The sequence below is a fragment of the Heptranchias perlo genome, chromosome 3 (genome assembly GCF_035084215.1).
Source record: "Heptranchias perlo isolate sHepPer1 chromosome 3, sHepPer1.hap1, whole genome shotgun sequence".
NCBI lineage: Eukaryota > Metazoa > Chordata > Chondrichthyes > Hexanchiformes > Hexanchidae > Heptranchias > Heptranchias perlo.
The window spans coordinates 122,411,024-122,434,768 of NC_090327.1; the positions used below are offsets into that span (position 1 = coordinate 122,411,024).

Here is a 23,745-nt window from a genome sequence, read left to right on the forward strand (position 1 = left end):
TTAGGGATGGGCAATAAATGCTGGCCTTGCCAGCGACGCCCACATCCCATGAACGAATTTTAAAAAAGCATTCCTAACTTTCACAGTACTTACTGTGATAATCTTAGTTTGACGTCCGACACATTATACTGTCCCTGGAATGGATGGCTGGAAAAGAGAAAAACATGCTGAAAATTCTGTTTTGATTCTATCGAGATTCATTTTCTAACTGACAATGAATAAACATTCCTCAACTTAAGTACTGAGCCTCAAATTAAAACCAGTTTATCCATCTCTTTCTATAATTAGAGTGTTTTTGGAACTAAAAGCAGATTCATATCTACCCTATACATACCTGTAACTGAATAATGCTGGCTTAGAAGCCAACTAAAGGCAATTTAGTTGGCTTCTAAGCCAGCAAAGAATTCACATTTTATCCATTTGTTAAATGTTCCGAGTCATAAAGCTCTTTATATATGGCTAATAAAGTTATTAGATTTCATGTACATCTAAATTTAAAACCCATTTTCACATTCATAGGTTTAACCCATTTTATTATACGTTTTGAATAAGCAAAAATGGAGTGTTCCAGATAAAACAAATTTATTTACCCAACAAAAGGTTGCCTGGCAATGCTGAGTATGTATATGTACACATGTCCACTTTAAACTCAAAATTCAGTTTAGCTGCAAAAGTGGTCCAATGTCAGAGAATTTTGAAAAGGCATGCTCACATTTAAAATATTAATAGTAAACAAGAGATTATATACTCAATATTGTCAGTGCAATATTGACGCATTGTCAGATATGCCATCTTTTGGATGAGACATGTGCCTGCTCAAGTGGATGTAAAACATCCCGGCGTTATTTGAAAACCAGGGGATTTCTCCTAGTGTCCTGCTAAATTTATCCCTCAAACCAACACTACCAAAAAACAGATTATCTGGTCATTTATCCCATTGCTGTTTGTGGGACCTGGTTGTGTACAAATTGGCAACCGCATTTGGGACAAACCAAGGTTGTGAAATGTGCTATATACTATATGAATGTAAGCTTGTTCTTTCTTTTCCAATTTGATATTTAAACCGTCTGATGAACTTTGATAATGAGACAACCTCGTACTTAAATACAAGTGTTTCTGTGCTAGGTTTTGTAGCTTCATACCCATTTTTAAAAATTGAAATTGGACTTAGAGTGACAGTAGCGGCTTGAAACTTGACCACATTCAGTTTGTGAACATTAAAAATAGTCTTGCGGAAAAGTGGTGTTCCATAGTAACAAATGGTATCCAAGATTTGCATGGCATCTGCTGAGTTTTCTGCCATTTGAGCAGTGGATACAGGCAGCCTGTTGGAGGCATCCAGCATTCCATGGTCAGTGTAGGAGGCCTCAGGGATACAATAGAAGAGAGGTCTCTGCAAGCACTCACAGTACCAGCTGCCCTCAGCAGAGGAATTTGCCAGTCCCAGTTGGTAGGCCTAGGCCTTAATGTCTGGGCTCACACAAGGATGACCTCTTTGGCAAGGTATTGGACAGCATCCTGCAGGGGAGAAAAAGTGATGGAAAAAAGGTTTTGACAGAATAACAGGATCAGGTTGTCTCAGTGCTGAGTAGAAATGGGGATTTTATTTTCTCTAAAACTGTGACTAAGGTTATCAGAAAGTGGTCTGAATGGGGTGGAGTGAAGACAGGGTAGGGAGAGCAGTGTTTTTCCTTCCATTAATCTCTGATTAAGCAACCTTAAAAATTCAGAATATTAGTATATAAAATATATAAAAATCTTACATCCAAGCATACTTCCTGTCTGCAGAAGATGTTTGTCACACTTGTCAATTGGTTACATTCTAAATTCCTATGTGCACCTTTATAACGGACCTGCCCATTGCACATAGGGAATCAAGACCAAACGTAGTCTTCAAGGGACATGGGGTCAGAGGATATAGAACTTAGTGCAAGGCTTGCAGGTATTATTCAGTCCCCATTTTAAAGTCATATATTCTGTCCTTATTTTTATATAATATTTCAATTTTACATTATTTATAGTTAAATAGTAAAACTTACGCAAGTTGGGAAGTAGAGTTGGTTGGAGTACAGGAGTTTCTGCATTCCATGCTGAGGAGCTGGGAGATGCAAAACTGAGATGCTATAATGCCACCACTGGTGAGAAAGTGCCATTACAGTGTGACAAGTTTACATGGACAGTTTTCATTATAAATGTTGACATAGGAATTTATAGCAAACAAAAAGTTGACACAAGAGTGTGACAAAAAAGTGATAACAGGAAGTAAGATTTTGTAGACAGGAAATGGGTGCAGATGTAAGATTTTTAAAACAGTACAGAAACGCACACTACACAGTGTTCCTGGATTTGTAACTGTAAAAAAAAATGACCTCTGAACAAAGTCTAGGAGTCATCTCTACTTCTAATAGTACATAACAGTAGTTGGAAAAAGAAACATAATCCTACCCAAGATTGACTTCACTGACAGCAGGGTGTTTGTTGCTATGCCACACTCTGAAGTTGTGTGTATTCTTCCATGCAGTGACAAACAAAATGCCATAGTCTGCCAACATTTTGTCATTATCTGAAGAAGCAGAGGAAAGACATACTGATATATTGTCTGGTCAGAATAATAGTAAATGGCAATCAGACAACTCTCCAATCAGCCAGTATTAAAATGAAGTGCTCAAAATTACTTGAATATTAATCAAATTTTCAAAACATTGCAGCTCCCATACATCAGCAGATAGTTTCAACGGTTATGCAGCACAAGAGATAGATCATGTCCAAAGATGGACTTAGATGGTGATCAATATCCACGTCAGAAAGTTCACACTTAAAAAAGCAATCAGTGGCTTTTGGAACTAGAAGTCACCGTCATTCTGCAATTTTGCCTCTACGAGACACCATTATGATCAATATGATGGGATAAATTTGGAAATCCCCTATGATACACTGGAAGCTGCACAATTATGAAATGCAACTGTTCTGCATCGCACCCACAATATATTTAACAATTAATAGGCAGTTTAAATTCACAAGTATGTCAGTGAATTATCTGAATATACAAGAATCAAGTAAGTTTTTTCATAGAATAAGGAGTCTGCAAAGGGATATAGATAGGTTAAGTGAGTGGGCAAAAATTTGGCAGATGGTGTATAATGTGGGAAAATGTGAACTTGTCCACTTTGGCAGGAGGAACAGAAAAGCAGTATATTATTTAAATGGAGAGAGATTGCAGAACTCTGAGGTAGAGGGATCTGGGTTCCTAGTTCATGAATCACAAAAAGTTAGTGTGCAGGTGCAGCAAGTGATTAGGAAGGTAAATGGAATGTTGTCATTTATTGCAAGGGGAATGGAATATAAAAGTAGAGATGTTTTGCTATGGTTGTACAGGGCATTGGTGAGACCACATGTAGAATAGTGTGCGCAGTTTTGGTTTCCTTATTTAAGAAAGGACATAATTGCTTTGGAGGCGGTTCAGAGAAGGTTCACTCGACTGATTCCTGGGATGAGGGGGTTATCTTATAAGGGAAGGTTGGACAAGTTGGGCCTGTATACATTGGAGTTTAGAAGAATGAGAGGTGATCTTATTGAAACATATAAAATCCTGAGGGGACGAGAAGGGGTAGATGCTGAGAGGATGTTTCCCCTTGTGGGAGAGACTAGAACTAGAGGCCACAGTTTAAAAATAAGGGGTCTCCCATTTAAGATGGAGATGAGGAGAATTTTTTTCTCTGAGGGTCGTGAGTCTGTGGAATTCCCTTCCCCACAGACTGGTGGAGGCAAAGTCATTGAATATTTTTAAGGCAGAGTTAGATAGATTCCTGACTAACTGGGGAGTCAAAGGTTATAGTAGGTAGACGGGAAAGTAGGATTGATGTCACAATCAGATCAGCCACGATCTTATCAAATGGCAGTGCAGGCTCGAGGGGCCAAATGGCCTATTCCTGCTCTTAATTCTTATGTTCGTATGTATTAACATGGCAAATTGAGCACATAATTTTACGACACAGGCCATTCAGCCCATTGTTTTTGTGCCAACTCTGTTAGAGAAATCCAAAACTAATCCCAGTGCCCCACTTTCTCCCCACAGCCCTGTATCTTCCTCTGCTTCAAATATTTATACAATATTCCCTTAAAGGAAGCAACGGTATCTTCCTCAACCACTCCGTGATGAAGCTTTCTATGTTCCTACAACCCATGAGTAAAGAAATTTCTCCCAATCTCTCTTTCTCACTCTCTGTGGACACCCCATATCACTGACTCTCCAACCAGAAGAAATAGCTTTTCCCCATTCACTATCAAAACCCATCATAATTTTAAAAAAACCTTTGTTAAATCTCCTCTTAGCCTTCTCTTTTCTGGTGGAAACAGTCTCAAGTCACTTATCATAACTAGTTTCCCATCCCTGGCATCATCCAGGTGAATCTATGCTGCACCTCCATTTCTAAAACTCAAAATGCTGTTGGCCCTTTTGTGGCTTTACCGACTGGCACTGGTCATTCAGGGAATTATATATTTGAATTCATGGGTTCTCTGTTCATCTACACCCTTCCATTACGTGTATACTCCTTTCCCTGTTCCTCTCCCGCACCCTCCCACTCCGAAATGTATTACTTCACACTTCTCCACGTTAAATTGCATCTGCCGATTTCACTGACCTGTCTGTCTACCCGAGGTCTTTCACAATCCTCCTCACGGCTTGCCAAACCCCCCATTTTTCTGTCATCAGCAAATTTTGATTTTTATTCCCTATGCCCAAATCCAAATTATCTATGTACTGAGAATAAAAGTAGACCTTGCACTTATCAATAGATTTCTAGATATTAAAGGATTCAAAGGATATGGGGATAGTGCAGGAAAATGGCTTTGAGGTAGATGATCAGCTATGATCTTGTTGAATGGCACAGCAAGCTTGAGGGCCAGATGGCCTACCCCTGCTCCTATTTCTTGTGTTCTTATGTCCCCTTGGGTACACCTTCTCCAATCTGAGCAACACCCATCAATCCTTATTCTACTTCCTGTATTGTGGCACATGTGTTTATCAGATCTCGAGTCCTCCAGAACAGTCACAAGCAATAGTCCTGTACTCTTCACAGAACAAACTGAGGATGCAAATTTTATGAGTTATGAAATGCATCCATTGAATAAAAGGATAAAATACTGACAATGTAAATAAATTGCTACAAATCTAAAGTTGAAAAAAAAGTGAACAGCTTCTGAAAGCAATACCAAAAAGCTAAGGGGAGTAAAGAATTTTCTATTGCCTATGTTACCACACAGTGATTTAAAAATGTAAGCAGCTATGCCCTAGACCAGGGACTTTTGTCTTCATGGGCTGCATAGGTGGGAAAATGTTGTCTTGGAGGTCACATAAAAAATTTCCCTCCGTGTTCCTATTTGCGGATGTCTCAAGTAGCTGATACTAACAGAGCTTGCAGTTCTGATTTAGGATTTATCTATCAATGAAGCAACAGCACTAAAAACAGTCCTTTCCAAACCTCTGAGCCCACAAAATTCAAACAGAACAAACAGGCAAATAAGAAATCTAAGTGCAAATAGGACCAAGTTGCCTGGCCTTTGAGGGCCGAACTGGCAGGGATCAGGCCACAGTTTGGACATCCTTGCCTTAAACCCAATCAAATGTACTTTGTAGATATATGGAGATACAATCTTTTGATGCTACTATTGTGCTGTGTACATAAAACTGTATTTATAGTGTATACAAACACCACTTCTCACCTGGCTGCAAAGTAGTGGCAAGGAGGGAATGGACATAGAGTGCAAACTGGGCCCTGATCCATTCATCTCCTCCTTCCCAACCTGTTCCATCAAGAAACACATCATCTCTATTTTCAGTTACATGCTTCACCAAAAAATCTGCAAAACGTAAGTCCGCTGTGGTGAGGTTCAACAGTTTGCGTAGTTCCGGGTCATGTGTCTGTATCCGAGCTTCCTCAATCTGTAAAAACATACGGGTTACAAGAGCTGCCACATTTCTCATTCCTCTTCTCTTCTGAAAATCTATGAATTTTGCTTTTAAATCCAAAAGAATGATTAAAAGAAATAGTCGTTTGCCTTCATGCTTGATTAAAAAAAACATTATCTAAAGTTGCATGACGGAGGTAAAGGGAGGCTGGTCTCTGCCAATATTTCAAATTTGTTTTTTCACCAGCCTTCTTTGTTAAATGTACAAATAGTTATTGTGAGGCCCAACACATCTTAAGTAGGATTCTAAAACTCAAAGCATTTTTTCCAGTTAATTTTTGTGCACAGAAAATATCTAGAGCCGTTCTCGATTATAGTCCCATCACTGTAGATGCTAATTCAGACACTGAGGAGTCAAACCGTTGGCCTTTGTGTATGATCCTGGTTGCAGAAAGTAAGCTTCAATGCTCAGTTCCACACAACCAATTTAGTCAATTTAAAATTAAAATGTGAGTTGAAGGTGGGAATGAAGGTTAAAAGTGGGAAAAAATGTTGAAAGTCGGAAAGCATCAATCACCTCGAAGTCTTCAAAGGATCGAAATTATTGGAGCAAAAAAACTGCAAATGTTGGTAATTTGAAACAAAAATAGAAAATGCTGTTAACACTAAGCACATTAGTCAGCATCTGTGAAGATAACAGACAAGTTAACGTTTCGGGTATGGACCATTCATCAGAACTGGATGATATTACAGATGAACACCATTTGAAAATGGAACAGAACAAGGATTAGGGGGCAAGAAAAAAAATACAAACAGGAAAAGACATAGAAATACCTGCAAAATGCTTAAGTGGAAAACGGCAGATGGTTAAATGGCAGAAGTGATAGAAGCACAAGACTGTTGGAGGCAGAATGAGAAAAATTAAAAGATATACAAGACAGAATGTGGGGTTAGCTAAAGGGGCATGAGATAGGCTGGTGAAAGGGAAGCATGAAAAACTGGCAAAGGCTCCAGTGGCCCACGAACCACTTCTCAAGTGGATTTTAAAAATCCAATGGCACTATTGGAAAAGGCACAGGGGAGTTCTTCCGGTGCCCTGGCCAAAGTTTTATCCCTCAGCCAACACCACTGTTTCAACTGGTCTTTCATCTCACTACTGCTTGTTTGACCTTGCTGTATGCAAATTGGCTACGTAATAACAGTTATTACACTTCAAAAGTAATTCATTGGCTATAAAGCACTTTGAGACATCCTGAGGGCAGGCAAGGTTCTATGTAAAGGCAATTTCTTTATCTCTAAGTGAAAAGTTCAGAACAAGGCCTTATATACAGAAGAATGTAGGAATATCACCTGGCTGCACATGATTCAAATTTCTGAAAGGAACAGTGTTTACACATGTTTTTCTCCAGTGGAACTAGTAAACTAATTTGTTTGGCACTTCGCCACTTTCATTTTATCAAAACCAGAACATACTACTTGTCATATATTGAATGCCATGTACACAGAATAATAATTAACCTGTACAAAGACAGAGAAGACAATGTGGGGAATGTAACAAATTGATTTCAGCTCAAATTTGGAAATAGATTGTTAATGGCTAGTGATCTGATGGTGTATCAACATTTTTAGAGGTCATTTCATCTTTCTGTATGATTAGTTGTACACTTAATGTTGTGCTGTTAGCCAGAATACTGTGCTTGCAGAAGGTTAACTCTGCATTTGAAGCCATGAACCATGTGTCATTCTAGGGTCCTGCACTTACATCAATAACAGCATCACTCAAGTGCTTCTGCTGGCGAAAAAGGATATTTGTTGCCCCAGCAACAAACCCACGTACAGTGACATCAGAGAGAAGATGATGTTGCTGCAAAGCCATATACGGTAAACAAAGATAACCCTAGAAGAAAAAAAATCAAAGCACTTTGAATTAGTCATAGTATTATTCTTTAGAAACTAATTTTCAAATGTAGATTAATAATGGCAATGGAAAACATATATAAGTATTATGGATATGAAGTTAGATGCAACGCAGTTCATGTACAATATGTCCCCTAATACAAAAAGGCAAAAACTACAGAATAAGAAATGTGCAACTGGAAAAGTTTCCCATTATCACATGACTATCAGAAAAAGTAATTAGTATGACCAAAATTTTGCCTCATTGGTAAACTCCAGGTTAATCCAACTAAAAATACAGCACTATTTAGTGGCGATTGATGCTAGCTCAATTGCTAATTTTAAATCTGAGATAGATAGCTTTTTGCCAAAGGTATTAAGGGATATGGGCCAAAGGCAGGTATATGGAGTTAGATCACAGATCAGCCATGATCTTATCAAATAGCGCAGCAGGCTCGAGGGGCTGAATGGCCGACTCCTGTTCCTATGTTTCCTATGAATTCCAAAGTCATTTTTTGCCACACCAGCCCGAAAAATAAACTATATTACTATTTATCATTAAAAATTCTAAGATTGACAAATTCTACAATGGAACAAAATTGCAAGAACATCCGATTTTTGGACATACAGTCTGCAAACTTTGATGTAATTTAAACCTTTATTGTTTCACACACTGTTCCAGCGATGGATCACTTTTTACATTTAAACTATAAAATTAATCATTCTTCATGGCAGCCATTTTTCTGCCCACTTTTATAGCTCACCAAAAGCGAATGGCACTCATCCAGTCTTCGGGCAACTTGTCCCCCTCCCCTTTACATGTGTTGCCACCTTCCTCGCCCACAAGATTGACAGCCAAGCGCTCATTCCTGGTAGCAATTGCACTTGCAGTATACTTTCTATTGCAGAGTGCAGTTATCTCAGCCTTCAATGTGATGTGAAACCAGCCCATTCTCACTATGGACACACATTGGGCAGCCTGGAAGGTATCATAAAGCAAGCAGAGCATGATACAGTAAGGCATAACACAAGGAGGGGGAAATAATGCAAATGGGGAAGAAGTCAGAAGCATATAGAGTTGATGAAAAACAAGTCAATTCCTTTATCGCAGGATTCAAATATTTCTTCCTGTGTTCTGGGGTATATACACAGCACAGCCTTACAGCAGGCCAGGTATGAACCATAGGTTACAATTAGGGAAATTTTAAAAGCTCAATAGTGTCTGTGTTTTTGTGCAGACCTGTGGTTTCAACTCACTGGCTGTAAGGGGAATGATGAGAGTACCACAAAGTAAAGAGGTTGAGTTGCAAGTACCTCAATAAAGAATTTTGCATCTGAAGCTATGAAGATGGCTGCCAACATCAGATTGAAAACACAAAGGCAGTGTTACTTGCATATCCTCCTGTTAGAGATGATTGGAGTTGGTCACATACTGAAGAACGAGAACCTGACTTGTTGCCAGAAAAACAATTTCCAATGTTCTTTTAAAACAGATACCTATCAATGCTGGGCCCTACACGGACTCTAATTGAGATTTATTTTATTTCATAATAAATCAGACACCTGAAACAAGGAGAAAACTTGCTGGGCATTTGCTTGAGCTCTCTGGACAGGGTACAATTGCCAATCATTTAAATACAGATAGACATGTAACAACTTGTATTTAAAAAGCGCCTTTAATATAGGAAAACATCCCAAGGTGCTTCACATGTAACTGCTGCAACTATGGACAGACTCCCTTAAGCAACCGGTACCAGGAACTAGCTGTGCTGGGAATTTTGTCCCCACACATTAAATCTCAGAAAACTTCAGATAACCAGAGAAGACTTCAAAATGAAAATGTGTTCTTGAGGCCAAACACAGCTGGCCAATCTCTTCAGCATAGTCATTGACTAGTATAAGGAAGACTGACCATCTTAAACTTTTCTTTTGTCAGAATCGTGTTGAATTTTCAGACACCTAGGATGGGGTGAAACTTCCTAACGATTTTTGTATGAAGAAAGATCTTACATTTATATAGCACCTTTCACAACATCCCATAGCACTTTACAGCCAATGAAGCTGCAAATATAAGGCACCTCAATTCTATAATTTCTCTGACCCAAGCATCAGTAACTTGTCCCACTACTGAGATGCTAGTCTTTGAAAGCATTCCCCTTTCCCCAGATAGATCCCTTATGAAGGATGAGGGATGGTATTGTTTGGAGAGACCAGTAAGAGGACAAGGTTTCTTATTCCCACCTTACTCTGTGGCCCTCGGGTTAAATCACCTTTTATTGAGATATGCCAGCCCCGAATCCGCAAGACTCCCAGGAGTGTTGTGCCTGGTCCTGCTTAGTCTTGTTGATACACTGTCAGATGGTTTGGTTTGCCAAAAGATTCTGCTGATAGCACTCAAAATCCAACAGCAAACTTGCTACATACCCAGAGGCTGGGTATTCTGTGGCAAGTGGCTCACCTCCTGACTCCCCAAAGCCTTGCCACCATCTACATGGCACAAGTCAGGAGTATGATGGAATACTCTCCACTTGCCTGGATGGGTCCAGCTACAACAACACTCAAGAAGCTCAACACCATCCAGGACTGAGCAGTCTGCTTAATCAGCACCCCATCCACCACCTTAAACATCCACTCCCTCCACCACCGGCATACCTTGGCTGCAGTGTGTACTATTAACAGGAGGCACTGCAGCAACTTGCCAAGGCTTCTTTGACAGCACCACCCAAACCCATGATTTCTACCACCTAGGACATGGGCAGCAGTCACATGGGAACACGATCACCTCCAAGTTCCCCTCCGAGTCACATACCATCCCGACTTGGGCATATATCGCTGATACTTCATTGTCGCTGGGTCAAAATCCTGGAAATCACTGCCTAACAGCATTGTGGGAGCACCTTCACCACATGGACTGCAATGGTTCAAGAAGACCCACCCCCATCTTCACAGGGGTAACTAGGGATGGGCAATAAACGTCAGCCTTGCCAGCGACACCCACAACCAGAGAATGAATTTTTAAAAATTCTTGACATCATGTACCTACCTAGGAATATGCTGGTTCTCTAAAGCATTAAAAATTGTAATGCCCATCTCCCAAGAATGAATAAAACAAACATTGTTACCTAAAAGGAAGGCTGCATACTTAAAAGACACAATAATGACATTCTTAAAGTTGTATAATGAAGTACAAATTTTCAGGAACAAGCTGATTTGCAGTTTTACAGTATTTTGGCACAAAACTGCTAGGCCTTCACTAATTTCATAATGCACAAGAGCCAATAGTAAAGACTAACACATCTAGCATCTAGATAATACTGAAATACTTTTGAACTCTAGGTCAATTAAATTGCACTTTTATTCAATAGGTTTACGAAAACAGCCCACCTTCATGTTCAGGCAAAGGCCACTTTGGCTTTTAAGCCTTTACCGTATTTTTGCCTAATATAAAAGGAGACTGCAAACAAAGTTTCTCTGTCAGAATTCAAATCAAAGTTAAAATGTGATATTCATAAAAGTTACCTTAGTAAAGATAGCTAAGGGCATTCCGTATTGGTCTTCCTCTAGACCAGAAATCAGTCCCGGGACTATTACTGTCTGGCCTGTATTAGCCTGTGGTTGCACTGTAATTGGCACGGAGTTGGAAACCAAGGAATTTGATGTAAACACTTCTTTTTGGTCAGAATTATCCTTTTCATTCAACACGTCTTCCTTTATCCCATTTTCAGATTCAAGAATGCTCGTATCCAACGTTTCCCAATCGCTCTCAGATGAGTTGGGAGAAGTGTGTTGTGGAGGCTGCAGTTGCTGCTGCAGTCTATTATCGGCCTGCTCAGATCTCTGTACATCCGAAAAGGTTACCACCTTTGCCGTAACCTTCATCTGATGATCTCCTGCTGGATATTTTGCCTCTACACTGAATTCTGAAGCAGGGTTTGAAATATCTGACACAGAAATGGAAACATATTCTTCACTATTCAAACCATGTTCCTGGAAAGCAACTTCTTCTGAGGTGCTCTTTCGTGGCTTGTATTGCGATGAATCTGCTAAACCATGTTCTACCATTCCTAAAGCAATCATAAAAGAAAAATCATAGGTTATTAGTTCAACCTCCCATGCAAAAAAATAAGCCATTATCCAAAAGGTGGGGAGAACAACTGGATCTACTATCCCCTTTAAGAGTTTGACACAGTAAAGGAATAACATGGGAAAAATAGACCTTCCCACCCTTTTTAGCAGGCCTCGTGTGGAAGCATACCTCAGCTCTTTTAAAGGAAATGCCAGTGGAAAAAACAAAGAATCAAACTCACATCAAAATCAAAATCAGGAGCTCCAAATGCACCCAAATCAGAGAGAACCAGGGCAGGTTTCATAAGTGGATGTTGAACTACATTGAAAAAATGAGGAGGACTCTATCTAGGGTGGGTGATTTAACAATATCCTCATTCATTTAACTTCCACATAAAAATTAACCTTGGCTCAGTGGTCCCACTCTCGCCATGGAGTTAGAAAGTCGTGAATTCAAACCCTATTCCAGAAACTTGAGCACACAGCCCACGCTGACACTTCAGTGCAGTACTGAGGGAGTGCTGCACTCTCAGAAGTGCTGTCTTTCAGATGAGATGTTAAACTGAGGTCCCACCTTCCCTCTCAGGTGGATATAAAAGGTCCCATGGCACTATTCCAAGAGCAGGGAGCTTCTCCTGGTCCCTCAACCAACATCACTAAAAAACAGATTATATGGTCATTTATCTCAATGACATTTGTGGGACTTGCTGTGTGGAAATTAGCTGCCACATTTTCCTACATTACAACGCTGCATTTCAAAAGTACTTCATTGGCTGTGAAGCACTTTGGGATGTGCTGAGTTTGTAAAAATAAGTAATTTGTTGATGCCATAAATGCATTAATGCCTACCTGGAAAAAGTGACAGAACAGTCATCAGGGTTCCAACCAGCTGATTCACTGGCGACAAATAAAACAGAACCTGAAAAGACAGTTGCTGTTTTACTATCACACCCAAAACAGAAATAATATATTTAAAAACAAGAACAAACAATCTCTTTTAAAAAAAAAATTAGGAATTATTTAAGCTTTCTAATAGATATCACAAATTGAAAACCAGTGATTCCCATCTCCGCACAAAACAAAATCTGCAATAGCGTCAGGTGGAGGAACTATTACAGATATGGACTACTCCTAACCTGAAATAAACCAATGCATGGTTGTAATTCCTCATGTGATACCAATCTCCTTTATACCGCTAACAGTTTTTATCCGGTTGCAAAAAACTCGAATACATCGAGTTGAATCGAACCTACAGCACAGAAACAGGCCATTCGGCCCAACTGGTCTAAGCCTGTGAATATGCTCCACACGAACCTCCTCTCTCCCACTGTACTTTATCTAACCCTATCAGGATACACTTCTATTCCTTTCTCCCTCATGTGCTGATCAAACTTCCCCTTAAATACCTGGATTCATAAATTGCTGCACAGCTATAAAAAAAAGCAATACAGAAGGGCTAGCAGAAATATATGCTACATTATAGCTTTGTACCAGTGAAAGGGTTACATTTCTTTCAATCCTTATCTTATTTTTGTCCCCCTGAAGCTTCAACTCATGGCCATCCCTTGTTCGACTGCTCTTTTGCCATTGTATTAATGCAGCTATGCATTATGTGTCTGCTTTAACAATGGCGGTTTCATCTGATTTACTTGATCCTTTTTGAGCAACATTGGCAAGGCTGCATTTATTGTCTGTTCCTAGTTGCCCTGGTTTTACAACTGAGTGGCTTGCTAGGCCACTTAAGAGGGCATTAAGAGTCAACAACATATTGTGGGGCTGCAGTCACATGTAGAGTGGCGACTTCCCTTTCCTGAAGGAAATTAGTTGGGTTTTTATGACAAAGTGGCTGCTTTCATGGTAATTTTTCTGGTGCTAGCCTACAGATTTGTTGAATTCAATTTCATAATAGGATTTGAACTCCCAACCTCTGGGCACCACTTGGCTATCGTACACATCTTGTCCAAAGAGTTAAGAAACAATAGATGCGCCATTACACTATTCTATAGGCCACCAACTAGTAGGAAGGATATAATGGAGCAAATTTGCAGGGAAATTACAGAGAGGGGCAAGAACTATAGAGCAGTGATAATGGGGACTTCAAACATCCTAATATAGACTGGGATAGTAATAGAGTAATGGGCAAAGAGGGGGAGGAATTTCTGAAGTGTGTTCAGGAGAACTTTCTTGATCAGTATGTTTCCGGCCCAACGAGGAAGGAGGCATTGCTGAATTTACTTCTGGGGAATGAATTGGGTCAATTGGAGGAAGTATCAGTGGGGGGAAAACAGTGAACATAGTATCATAAGGTTTAGATTAGTTATGGAAAAGGACAAGGAGCAATCTAGAATAAAAATACTTAATTGGAGGAGGGCCAATTTCAGTGGGTTGAGAACGAATCTGGCCCAGGTAAATTGGAATCAAAGATTGGCAGCAAAATTGTAATCGAACAATGGGTGGCCTTTAAAGAGGAGATGGTTCGGGTACAGTCTAGGTACATTCCCATGAGGGGGAAAGGTAGGGCAACCAACGCCAGAGCTCCCTGGATGACGAAAGAGATAAAGAGTAAAATGAAGCAGAAAAAGGGGGTAAAAGACAGATGTCAGGTTGATAATACAAGTGAGAATCAGGCTGAATATAGAAAATACAGAAGAGAAGTGAAAAAGGAAATAAGAGGGGCAAAGAGAGAGTATGAGAATAGACTGGCGGCTAACATAAAAGGAAATCCAAAAGTCTCCTATAGGTATATAACAGTAAACGGGTAGTAAGAGGAAGAGTGGGGCCGATAAAGGACCAAAAAGGAGATCTACGCATGGAGGCAAAGGGTATGGCTGAGGTACTAAATGAGTACTTTGCAATTGTCTTTACCAAGGAAGTTGCTGCCGAAGTCACAGTAAACAAGGAGATAGTTGAGATACTGGACGGGTTAAAAATTGATAAAGAGGAGGTGGTAGAAAGGCTGGCTGTACTCAAAGTAGATAAGTCACCCGGTCCAGATAGGTTGCATCCTAGGTTGATGAGGGAAGGGTGGAAATTGCAGAGGTGCTGGCCATAATCTTCCAATCCTCCTTAGATATGGGGACGGTGCCCGAGGACTGGAGAATTGTTCAAAAAAGGGTGTAAGGATAAACCTGGCAACTACAGAGTAGTCAGTTAGTGGTCAGGAAGCGTTTAGAAATGATAATCCGGGACAAAACTAAGAGTCACTTGGACAAGTGTGGATTAATAAAGGAAAGCCAGCACGGATTTGTGAAAGGCAAATAGTCTTTAACTAATTTGACATTTTGATGAGGTAACTGAGAGGGTTGATGAGGGCAACGTGGTTGATGTTGTGTATATGGACTATCAAAAGGAGTTTGATATAGTGCCACATAATAGGCTTGTCAGCAAATTTGAAGCCCATGGAATAAAAGTGGCAGTGGCAGCATGGATACGAAATTGGCTCAGTGACAGGAAACAGAGCAGTGGTGACTGATTGTTTTTCGGACTGCAAGATGGTATACAGTGGTGTTCCCCAGGGGTCAGTACTAGGACAACTGTTTTTTTAAAAATATATTTTAATGTCTTGGACTTGGGTGTTCCAAGCACAATTTCAAAATTTGCAGATGACACAAAACATTTTGGCCGGAAGAATGAAGAGAGGCAATATAAACTAAAACGGTACAATTCTAAAGGGGGTGCAGGAAGAGAGAAACCTAGGGGTATATGTGCACAAATCTTTGAAGGTGGCAGGACAGATTGAGAAAGCGGTTAAAAAAAGCATACGGGATCCTGGGCTTTATAAATAGAGGCATAGAGTACAAAAGCAAGGAAGTCATGTTGAATCTTTATAAAACATTGGTTCAGCCACAACTGGAGGATTGTGTCCAATTCTGGGCACCGCACTTTAGGAAGGATGTGAAGGCCTTAGAGGGTGCAGAAAAGATTTACGGGAATGGTTCTAGGGATGAGGGACTTCAGTTACATGGAGAGACTGAAGAAGCTGGGGTTGTTCTCCTTCGAGCAGAGACAGTTACGAGGAGGTTTGATAGAAGTGTTCAAAGTCATGAAGGGTTGAGATAAAGTAAAGAGAGAAACTGTTCCCATTGGCGGAAGGGTCAAGAACCCGAGGCCACAGAATTAACATGATTGGCAAAAGAACCAAAGACGACATGAGGAAAAACTTTTTTTAACGCAGTGAGTTGTAATGATCTGGAATGCGCTGCCTGAAAGGGTGGTGGAAGCAGATTCAGTCGTGGCTTTCAAAAAGGAATTGGATAAATACTTGTAGGGAAAAAATTTGCAGGGCTACGTGGAAAGAGCAGGGGAATGGGACTAACTGGATTGCTCTTACAAAGAACCAGCACAGGCTCGACGGGCCGAATGGCCTCCTTCTGTGCTGTAACCATTCTATGATTCTATCTATTTGCCTATCTGAACTTGTGCTTCAATCTGCACCACCTTCTGTAATCATGCTGCCTACTTCAGGTGAAGAAACAGTACAGCACAGTGTTTGAGGGGCAGATCAGTTTCATGCCACCACCTGGGATTAAGTTCTGCACTGCGTTATGATTTCTACCTTTTCATTTACATGAATTCTAATAGCCTTTCAAATCCAGTTTATATCAACACTAAGCCCTTGTAAATTACATTCATTCCATGTTACCTCTATTGTTTCATCAGTACTCTGAAAGCAGTCAATTTTTTTTGTAGCCTACTATATGCCTGGGAGTTTTCCATTTCAATGTGTAAACTATTAAAATGATAAAAAGGTGGTTTAGCAGCCCTTTAGGAATCCGTGTTGTAATTCTGAACCAGTCTGGAATTCTGCCTTTTTTCATTCAGAAAGAGTCTCAATCAATATCTCAGGAAACGTCCAGCAACACTAACCGAACAATTCATGCTGCATGATCACTTCTCAGCATTACATGCAAAATTCCTTTCGCACAAATAAAGCTCAAGCATACATCAATCCTCCACTTTACCGCTCACAACCATCCCTTGTGGCCTTTAAAATAAGGTGCCCTTCTACAGACATGAACAATAAGTAAATAGTACAAAATAATGCAAGTTTGACTGGCAAGAAAATCATTTACAAAAGATTTCCTTTTAAAAAACTCAGCTTCACAAGGGACCCATTTATTTTTCTTATTTTATACTGAAGTGTCATCTGTACAGTCCTGAGAGCACATGCTTAAGAATCAGGAAAGTGATGCATTCTTTCATCATTTTGAATGAACATGAACAGCTTGCAAAACCAACACAAAACTATATGTTTTTTATATCTTGATTTTAAAAGACCAAGACTAAAGCTAAAAATAACAGCTTTCAGGAAACCTGAATCATTTCATTCTGCTAAACATGTAACTACAACTCTCACACTTTACAAAACTGAACATACAAGATGTTGTCTTTTGAAATATGCTCACTGCTCATTAATTCTCAAAACTATTTAAATATTTACATTCTGCTTACATTTTTTAATGCTTCAGAGAACGAGGACATTCCTAGGTAGCTACGTGATGCCAAGGATTTTTAGAAATTCATTCTCAGAATGTGGGTGTCGCTGTCAACACCAGCATTTATTGCCCATCCCTAGCTGCCCTTGAGAAGGTGGTGGTGAGCTGCCTTCTTGAACCGTTGCAGTTCATGTGGTGAAGGTTCTCCCACAATGCTGTTAGGCAGGGACTTCCAGGATTTTGACCCAGCGACAATGAAGAATGGCAATGTATGTCCAAGTCAGGATGGTGTGCGACTTGGGTGGGGAACTTGGAGGTGATGGTGTTCCCATGCATCTGCTGCCCTTGTCCTTCTAGATGGTGGAGGTCACAGGTTTGGGAGCTGCTGCCGAAGAAGTACTGGTGAGTTGCTGCAGTGCATCCTATAGATAGTACACACTGCAGCCACGGTACGCCGATGGTGGATGGAGTGGATGTTTAAGCCAGTGGATGGGGTGCCGATCAAACAGACTGCTTTGTCCTAGATAGTGTCAAGCTTCTTTAGTGTTTTTAGAGCTGCACACATCCAGACAAGTGGAGAGTATTTCATCACACTCCTAACTTGCGCCTTGTAGGTGGTATAGAGGCTTTGGAGAGTCAGGAGATGAGTCACTAACCGCAGAATAACCTGCTCTAGTAGCCACGGCATTTATGTGGCTGGACCCATTCAGTTTCTGGTCAATGGCAGCCCAGAGGATGTTGATGGTGGGGGACTAGGCAATGGTAATGCCATTGAACGTCATGGGGAGGTGCTTCTCCTCTCTCTTTGGAGATGGCCACTGCCTGACTCTTAAGTGGCAAGTAACAAATTTATGCCACACATCAGCCCAAGCCTGGATATTGCTACATGCAGGCATGGACTACTTCATTATCTGAGTGTGTTAACTGCTGTGTAGAGAGAACATCTGCAGCAGCGAACAAATATATTAACACTGCTACTTACACGAATATTCTGAATGCATGAGCAAAATTGCTCACCGTCCAGAATTTAGCATTCACCAGGATTACTTACTTTTTTCTCTAAAAGAATCAACTTGAAGAGAATTATTGTCTGCAAAAAAAAAACCAAAAACAAATCAGCATTTTTCATTATCGCATACAGGACATCTATCCAAATACTTAAATACTGATTTTGCAAAAAAAAAAGTACAACAACTTGCATTTATATAGCGCCTTTAACAAAGTAAAATGTCCCAACACACTTCACAGGAGCATAATTAGACAAAAATTGACACCAAGCCAAAGAAAGAGACATTAGGACAGGTGACCAAAAGCTTAGTCAAAGAGGTACATTTTAAGGAGTGTCTTAAAGGAGGAGAGAGCACTATGGCAGCGTAGCGGGGCTGAAACTGCTATTAGAGCACTACAGGAGTGGAGCGGAACACCTTCAACAAAAACAAAGGCACAGAAAAAAATAGAAAAAACTGAAAAGTTACGTCACAGACAGCACAGAGGGACAAGCGATGGGCGACAGAGCCCGAGGATTAGAAGCTAAGTGTGCTATTTATTTATCTTCATATTTAACTATATAGGAGTTAAGGAGCTTATATATATATTGACATAAGAGCTAAACTAAATGACCTGCAATTCCTGTGCCATGTGGGAACTCCAGGACACTTAACCACGTTGCAGGAAGTGCCTATGGCTGCTCGAGCTTGAGATCAAGGTTTCTGAACTTGTACAGCGACTGGAGTCACTGCAGGGCATACGGTAGGCTGAAGGTTTCCTGGATCATACGTTCCAGGAGGTGGTCACCCCACAGCCACAGAGAGTTCAGGATAGTAAGTGGATGGCCATCTGGCAGGCAGTGCAGGAATCCACCAGAAGTGTGGTGCTCACAAACTGTTTCTCAAGTGCCAAATGCCAGTTAGGATGACAACACCTCAGAGGAGTATAGTCCTGATCAAATCCACAACACCATGGGGCAAAGGACTGCACAGCAAAGTGTAGAAATGCAGTGGTCATAGGGGATTCAATAGTCGGGAGATAGACAGGCGTTTCTGCAACCACCGATATGAGTCTCGCATGGTGTGTTGCCTCCCTGGTGCCAGGGTAAAGGACATTTCGGAATAGGTGCAGAACATTCTGGGGGTGGGAGTGGGGGGGGGGGGGGGGGGGGGAGAAGGAGAACTGCCAGAGGTCATGGTTACATTGGAACCAACGACAGAAAGGAAAAGGGTTGAGGTCCTGCAGTCAGAGTACAACCTCAAAGGCAGTAATCTCTGGATTACTCCCAGTGCCACGTGCTATTGAGTATGGGAGCAGTAAGTTAAGGCAGGTTAATGCGGGGCTGGAGAAATGGTGCAGGAGGGAGGGCTTCTGATTCCTGGGACAATGGGACCAGTTCTGGGGCAGGATGGACGGGTTGCACCTGGGCTGGGACCAATGTCTTTGCAGGGAGAGGTTAACTAATGCTGTGGGGGCGGATTTAAACTAATTTGGCAGGGGGAGGGGCACCTGGATAAAGCATTAGAAAGGAGAAACAAGATGCTGAGACACAAACAGTATTAGAATAAAGAATAGTTCAGAAATAGGAGGGATCAGACAGGGAGGAAATGTGAGGCAGACTAGGATGGGTTAGGAATGCATGAGTGTAAATGCATGGAACATGGTAAATAAAATTAATGAGCTGTAGGCTCAAACTGCCACATGGGACTATGATATAGTGACAATAACGGAGAGCTGGCTCAAACAAGGGGAGGATTGGTACCTTAATATTCCTGGCTACCAAGTATTTACGAAAGAGAGGGAAGAAAAAAAAGTGGGGGGGGGGTGGCAGTATTGACAAAGATACTGTTACAGCACTAGAAAGGAATGATGTAGTTGAGGGTTCAAAGACAGAATCTATTTGATTAGAATTAAGGAATAGAGGAGCTATTACACTACTGGGTGTATAATATAGGCCACCAAATAGCAGGAAGGAGATAGAGGAGCAAATTTGCAGGTGAATTTCAGAAAGATGCAAGAACTAGAGAGAGTAGTGATAATGATGGGGCTTCAATTATCTTAATATAGTCTGGGAAAATAACAGTGTAAAGGGCAAAGAGCAGGAGAAATTCCTGAAATGTGTTCAACAGAAGTTTCTTGTGTCCAGCCCAATGAGGAAGGAAGCAGTCTGGTTCTGGGGAATGAAATGGGGCAAGTGGAGCATATTTTAGTGGGGGAACATTTGGGAAACAGTGATCACAATATTAGGTTTAGAGTAGTTATGGAAAAGGACAAGGAACAATCAAACATGAAAATACTCAACTGGAGGAAGGCTAATTTCAGTGAGTTGAAAAGGGATCTGTCCCAGGTGGATTGGAATCAAAGACTGGTAAGTATAACAGTAAATGAGCAATGGGAGGCCTTCAAGGAGGAGATATTTGGGTACAGATTAGAACATTCCCACGAGAGGAAAAGGAAGGGCATCCAAAGCTAGAGTTGCTTGGATGACTAAAAATGTAGAGATTAAAATGAAATAGAATTTCAGTAGAGAGCCAAGTTGAATACAAAATTACAGGGGAGAACTGAAAAAGGAAATAAGAGGAACGAAGTGTATGAGAATAGATCAGCAACTAACATAAAAGGGAACCCAAAAGTCTTTTATATTCATATAAATTGGAAAAGGGTAGTCAAAAGAAGGGTGGGGCCAATTAGAGACCAAAAAGGAGATCTTCTCGAGGAGGCAGAGGGCATGGCTCAGGTGCTAAATGAGTATTTTGTATCTGTCTTCACTAAAGAAGAGGATGCTGCCAATGTCACAGGAAAGGTGGAGGTAGTAGGGGAATTGGAGAGGACAAACATAGATAAAGAGGAGGTACTTAAAAGGAGGTACTTAAAAGGTTGGCAGCACTCAAAGTAGAAAAGCCACCCAGTCCAGATGGGATGCATCCTAGGTTGTTGAGGGAAGTAATGGGGGTAATTGCGGAGGTTTTGGCCACAATCTTCCAATCCCCCTTAGATATGAGAGCAGTGCCAGAGGCCTGGAGGATTGCAAATATTACACCCCTGTTCAAAAAGGGGGAGATGGATAAACCCGGCAACTACAGGACAATCAGTCCAACGTCAGTGGTGGGAAAACTTGTAGAGAAAATTATCTGAGACAAAATAAATTGCCACTTGGAAAAATATGGATTAATAAATGAAAGTCAGCACGGATTTGTTAACGGCAAATCATGTCTGACTAACTTAGTTCAATTCTTTGATGAAGTAGCAGAGAGGGTTGATGTAGGTAGTGTGGTTGATGTGTATATGGACTTTCAAAAGGTGTTTGATAAAGTGCCACATAATAGATTTGTTAGCTAAATTGAAGCCCATAGGATTAAAGGGACAGTGGCAGTGTCAATACAAAATTGGCTAAGGGACAGAAAGCAGAGTAGTGGCGAACGGTTGTTTTTCAGACTGGAGGGAAGTATACAGTGGTGTTCCCCGGGGTCAATATTAGGACCACTGTTCCTTTTGATAATATATTAATGACCTGGACTTGGATATAGAGGGTATAATTTCAAAGTCTGCAGATGACACTAAACTTGGAAATGTAGTAAATAGTGAGGAGGATAGTAACAGACTTCAGGAGGACACAGACAGACTAGTGAAACAGGCAGACATGTGCAGATCAAATTTAATGCAGAGAAGTGTGAAGTGATGCATTATGGTAGAAAGAATGAGGAACGGCAATATAAACTAAACTGTACAATTTTAAAGGAGGTGCAGGAACAGATAGGCCTGGGGGTTTACGTACACAAATCTTTGAAGTTGGCAGGACAAGTTGAGAAGGCTGGTAAAAATGCATATGGGATCCTTGGCTTTATAAGCAGAGGCAGAGAGTACAAAAGCAAGGAAGTTATGCTAAACCTTTATAAATCACTGGATAGGCCCCAGCTGGAGCAGTGTGTCCAATTCTGGGCACCACACTTTAGGAAGGATGTCAAGGCCTGAGAGAGGGTGCAGAGGAGATTTACTAGAATGGTACCAGGGATGAGGACTTCAGTTATGAGAAGAGGCTAGAGAAGCTGGGGTTGTTCTCCTTAGAGCCGAGAAGGTTAAGGGAGATGTTTAATGGAGGTGTTCAAAATCGTGAAGGGTTTTGAACGAGTAAATAAGGAGAAACTGTTTCCAGTGGCAAAAGGGTTGGTAACCAGGGGATGCAGATTTGAAGTAATTGGCAAAAGAACCAGAAGCGGGACGAGGTTTTATTTTTTAAACGCAGCGAGTTATGATGATCTGGAATTTACTGCCTGAAAGGGTGGTAGAAGCAGATTCAATAATAACATTCAAAGGGAATGAATAAATACTTGAAGGGGAAAAATTTGCAGGGCTATGGGGAAAGGGCAGGGGAATGGGACTAATTGGGTAGCTTTTTCAAAGAGTTGGCACAGGTATGATGGCCCGAATGGCCTCCTTCTGTGCTGTATCATTCTATGATTCTACAAGAGGCAGACAAGTTTAGGGAGGCAATTCCAGAGCTTAGGGCCAAGACAGCTGAAGGTATGGCCGGCAACAGTGGGGCGAAGGAAGTGGGGGGATGCACATTTGGAGAAATGCAGAGTTCGCAGGAGGGCTGGAAGAGGTTACGGAGATAGGGAAGGGCGGGACCCACGGAGGGATTTAAACAAAAGGATGAGAATTTTAAATCCAGGTGTTGCTGAACCGGTGGCCAACGTAGGTTAGTAAGGACAGGGGTGATGGGTGAATGGGACTTGGTGCGAGTTAAATAACGGGCTACAGAGCTTTGTATGAGGTTAAGTTTATGTAGGGTGGAAGATGGGTGGTTGGCCAGAAGAGCATTGGAATAGTCAAGTCTGGAGGTAACAAAAACATGGATGAGGGTTTCAGCAACAGATGGGCTGAGGCAGGAACGAAAAAGGGAAATGTTAAGGAGGTGGAAGTAGGCGGTCTTGGTGATGGAGCGGATATGGGGTGGCAAGCTCAGCTCAGCATCAAATAGAACACCAAGGTTGCGAACAGTCTGGTTCAGCCTGAGACAGTGGCCGGGGAAGGGGATAGAATCGGTGGCTAAGGAATGGAATTTGTGGCGGGTGGCTGAAGGAAATGGCTTCAGTCTTCCTAACATTTAATTGAAGGAAATTTCGGCTCATTCAGGACTGAATGTCCGACAAGCAGCCCGACAACAGGTAGTGGAGGGATTAAGAGAGGTGGTGGTGAGGTAGAGCTGGGAGTCGTCAGCGTACATGCAGAAGCTGACGTGTTTTCAGAAGATGTCGCCAAGGGACAGCATGTCGATGAGAAATAGAAGTGAACCAAGGATAGATCCTTGGGGGACTTCAGATGTAACGGTGCGGGGGCGGGAAGAGAAGCCATTGCAGGAGAATCTCTGGCTACGACTGGATAGGCAAGAGTAGAATCAGGCAAGGGTAGTCCCACTCAACAGGATGACAGAGGAGAGGCGTTGGAGATC

The 23,745-nt window shown here is 41.3% G+C and overlaps 1 protein-coding gene across 2 annotated transcripts in view; it reads right to left on the minus strand.

Annotated features, from left to right (window-relative positions):
• Nucleotides 1-23,745, minus strand: part of avl9 (AVL9 homolog (S. cerevisiase)) — a 95,387-nt gene that overhangs the window by 20,411 nt on the left and 51,231 nt on the right. For both annotated transcript variants that reach the window (XM_067981921.1, XM_067981920.1), the window contains exons 8-14: nucleotides 18,358-18,396; nucleotides 12,721-12,790; nucleotides 11,326-11,870; nucleotides 7,673-7,807; nucleotides 5,725-5,944; nucleotides 2,446-2,563; nucleotides 94-147 (exon numbers count right to left, since the gene is read on the minus strand). In XM_067981921.1, coding sequence (XP_067838022.1) covers nucleotides 94-147; nucleotides 2,446-2,563; nucleotides 5,725-5,944; nucleotides 7,673-7,807; nucleotides 11,326-11,870; nucleotides 12,721-12,790; nucleotides 18,358-18,396 — 1,181 coding nt within the window. The remainder of the gene's footprint in view (nucleotides 1-93; nucleotides 148-2,445; nucleotides 2,564-5,724; nucleotides 5,945-7,672; nucleotides 7,808-11,325; nucleotides 11,871-12,720; nucleotides 12,791-18,357; nucleotides 18,397-23,745) is intronic.